Raw genomic sequence first — 4,162 nt, forward strand, 5'->3', positions numbered from 1 at the left:
TATCATTAAAGCCATTCATATTAAGATGAATAGGATGTCTGTTTAGAGAAGTTCAAGTGATAAATAACTGTGTCTAAACATTTATTGACTCCCCATTAGCCATGATCCATCTGAAATTGTCCTCAACAGCAACTGCGTTCTTACAAACTGATCTCCACAAAGAAAGAACATCCTTTGGGAACCTTGGAACCTCTCCAAGAGCCTACAAATTTGTATTTCGAGATGATAATGTCGCTAAATAAGAAGTCTGACTTCAAAATTAGGTGACCTGCAAATGACTACTTGTTTGTCTCTTAATCGATGCAATCCAGTAACCCCTTCTGAGTATGGAACACAAATTGCCGCCTGATGGATGCAATTCAGTACCTCCTTCTGAATGCCCCCTTCGACTCAATGAATCTAAGTCCTTTTGGACTGCCATCTTCAACCTCCAGATCCACAGCTACCTTGTTCGCCACTGTCCATGGACCAAAACAAACTTTCCTCCTACAAGTGCAGGCGGAGATGTGCAACTACTTCAATGCTCCTGAGATGAGATAGTGGAAAGTAAGATGTGTGGTGGAGTGCCTTGACACTACTTACAATGCCCGTGATATTATTCAACGAGATGTGGGGGTAATGATGGCTAAATCAGTACTTCATCACAGAATTTTCTTTTGTGGTTCATACCTTCTCTCTTTTTGAATCTTAGGCCCTTTTCTGGATAAATTATCTTAAGCTTATTGATAATCATACGCCCAGATCTCCTACACAATACAAGAAAATGCTCTTATTATATTCTCTAATGTCTATAGACAGAAGATATCTCTTCCACTTGCCACTACCATAGGACGGGCCCTTCAGATGTCCAATGAGCCAATAATCTAGTCTATGTTTCCAAGTCTTCATCTCCAAGATACCCCTCACCAGCATGCAAATTTTTCAGCAATTGAATTGTTGGTTGAAAGTTGCACCATGCCTCTATGATGAAGCAGCTGTAGATGCCAACGGTCCGAGATGAACAGATGCTCCAGCGTAATCTTGTGAATGACCACCTTCTACTCCGTCATCGTCCTCCGTTTCCCACAGGAACCCAGCATATGCTGCAAGGACATGGCTGAGAGAAACGATTGGTAATAAAAGACATCAGAATCTGAGAAAATTAGCCTTTTCTTTCAGACTCAGAAAGCTCATGAAGACGGGGAGACTATGTATGTGTGTTATACCTATCATGAGGAGTAGCCTGAACTGCCTTTTCAAAATAACTAGAAGCTCGTTCCTCATCATGGTGCAGCTCCCACACTAATTTAGCATACTGTGACAGGATCCCTCCATCGCCAGGGTCTGCAAGTATAGCACGTGAGTAGTACTCCTCAGCTCTTTGAGGATCTCCCTTGGCCTAATACAACAAAATAGAATTGCATCAGATGAGAGGAAATGAATATATTGAAGGAACGGATGCATATTTGATAAACGGGTGCTTTGAAGACTAGTAAAGAAAATAGAAGCACATTAGATAGCGTAAATCCTTCAATTCTCAATTAACTATATCCTAAACCGGAACATGAAATCCAATTTGCTACAAAAGACTACGAAGGAGAAACCAGTAGATCAACTTCTATATTCCAGAAAAATTATCCCGTGATTTAATGTCTTCTTCGGTGTGAATAAATGGAAGCACCGTAATTTAGAAGCTGAGAAGGAAAATGTAATTGGGACCCAGCAGGGACATTAGGATGGTTAAGTTTCACGGTTGGAAATTTAAAAATTAGACCGTTAGATCCGAAGAAATTTATATATTTCAAAAAATCCATGACTTTTCTCCTAATAAACCTGACAGAGCGAACAAATCTCCTTTGGTAGAATTGCATTAAGAGCAAGATATGGAAATTTCAAGGCTTTTCTTCTACAGTTCCACTGCATCAGAGATATAAATAGTAAGAAACGTTGCTTCATCCAAATCTAACATCTCTCAAAGTCAAGGCAAGCCAACTTTGAACATTGCTCAACAATTAACAACTATAACATCGACAATTCGGATATAGAACTTCAAGCACGCATAAATTATAATGATCAAACTGGAAACCACTTTATAGATAGAATCTAGGAGAACCTTATCCAAAATTCCAAATCATAGAGAGATAAATGAGAATATTAGAGATTAAGGCGTAAAGAATGTGAAATGGGTCACCTGGTAGAGAAATTGAGCATAGTTTCTCAGGAACAGAGCATTGCCCGGGTTCTCGTCAACCATCTTCTTATAGTAAGTCTCCATATCGGACTGCTCTCCTCCGTTGCCGGTCAGAACAGTACACTTGCCGCTGCCACCACTACCACTACCGGCATCCAAGATTCCCGAGCCCAGCCGATCGATCCCGGGTCCTCTGGCCAGGAACAATGGCGGCAACGCATTCCCATCCCAAGAATTATCGCCCAAGCCGACTTTTTGATTCTCGCATGAGGATCCGAATTCTCCGGTGATGGTCTCTCCGATCGTGACCGATCTTTTGAGCCCACCGCCGCCCTCTTCTTCCTCTTCCTGCGATTCTTCTTCCTCTTCTTCTTTGGAACTGTATATGGAGAACGAGGGGATGGTCTTCAGAACGCGGTTGGCTCGGCGGCCGGAGGAAGAGGATTTGATGGGTGGGTGGTGGCGGTGGGAGTCATCGGGGAGGAGGGATTTGAGGTTGCCTTCGGAGAGGGCTCTTCGGAAGCCAAGAGAGGAGGCGTCGCAATCGGAGGAGTCGGAGATGGGGGAGAAGCAGCAGTGGAGGGAGGGGTTGGGGTGGTGGGAGATGGCATGAGGGAAGGAGGAGGAGGAGGAGGAGGTTCTCTCCAAGTTATGCTGATGGCAGCTTTTATTGTTTGGGCTTTCAAAGAAGAAAGGGGACGAGGAGAGGAGAGATCTCAGGATTGGGGTGGAAGAACTCCTCAGCAACATCTCCCCTTCTAATTTCGTTCTCTCTCTTCCCTGCTCTCTCTCTCTCTCTCTCTCTGCGTGAGGTCTGGATCTTTATTGGGATCTTGTGGCTTCTGCCCCAGAGAGAGAAGTGGAGCCAGCGGCAGCTTATGTGATTTTTTTTTCTGAACCGGATGCTTAGATTACACAAGATTTTATACACCCAAGAAACAACATGACAAAAAATGGTGTGATATTTTTCTTTTTTTTGGTAGAATGATATTTTTCTTTTTTTTGCTGGGGGAGATGTAACTACGTTCCACTTTTTGGTGAATGCCCGTGAGCAAATTTTTCTCAACGCTGTTTCCTAACCAACCAAAAATGGATATTTTTTCCCCCCATGATGACTGGATTCGACCCAACCCAATGCGCAACAGATGTAAATTAACTGTACCATTGTTGGAGCTCCTAGGGCACTAACTACGTAATATGTCTGTTGAATTATATACTAAGCTAAAGTACAAATAAGACAAGCTAGGTAAAAATTCTTTCAAAAAGAGACAAGCTAGACAAAAATCTGAGAGTTGGGTCTCGGTCCAGCTAAGATCACGTAGCCAAATTTAATAAGCAACGCATATTCCTGATGTTTTTAAACATTCAAATCATCTCATCAATTAAAAAAATATATCCCTCAACGGTGAGAGAAACGAGGAGGGGAGAGAAAAAAAAAAAACAAACTCGGATGGTTGAGAGCCTGGAGAAGAAAAAAATAAAATAAAATAATATATATATATATATATATTTGATTGAAAATTAAAAAAAAATATTTTTTTGATTAGAAATAAAAAAAATGTTACAATTTTTTATTATTATATTCTTAAAAAAATCTAACAAATTCAAAAAAATTAAAAAATTATTTTTAATTTTTAATTTTTTTATTTATGTTAATTTTATTTCATCTACAAGAATCTCAATTGGATGGTAGATTTAGATAGAATGCTTAAAATAAATTTTAAAATTAAAATATAATATTAATATTATTTTTTATTATTAAAAAAATAAGATGAAAATTATAAAAAAATTATTGGCTCTCAATTTTTTTTTCAAATATGTTCTATTTATAAAAAAAAATTATGAATTTGAAGATATTTGTATCGTTTCTTTTTTTTAATTTTTTTTGTTAAAAATTTAAAAAAATTAATATTTTTATTTTTATTTTTTTATTTTTTCGTATTCCCTCCAGTTGTTGCTTTTATGCGGTCGGCCACATTTAGTGCACTCCTG

The 4,162-nt window shown here is 39.0% G+C and overlaps 1 protein-coding gene across 1 annotated transcript; it reads right to left on the reverse strand.

Moving 5' to 3' along the window:
- Positions 1-744: 744 nt before the first annotated feature.
- On the reverse strand, positions 745-3,154 carry LOC105054431 (uncharacterized). The gene is made up of 3 exons (XM_010935933.4): positions 2,171-3,154; positions 1,206-1,378; positions 745-1,096 (listed from the first exon to the last, which is right to left on the reverse strand). Exons 1-3 carry the CDS (start codon positions 2,918-2,920, stop codon positions 961-963), a joined length of 1,059 nt encoding a protein of 352 aa, XP_010934235.2. The 5' UTR covers positions 2,921-3,154; the 3' UTR covers positions 745-960.
- Positions 3,155-4,162: the final 1,008 nt, after the last annotated feature.

Source organism: Elaeis guineensis, chromosome 11 (assembly GCF_000442705.2).
Source record: "Elaeis guineensis isolate ETL-2024a chromosome 11, EG11, whole genome shotgun sequence".
NCBI classification, from domain to species: Eukaryota; Viridiplantae; Streptophyta; class Magnoliopsida; order Arecales; family Arecaceae; genus Elaeis; species Elaeis guineensis.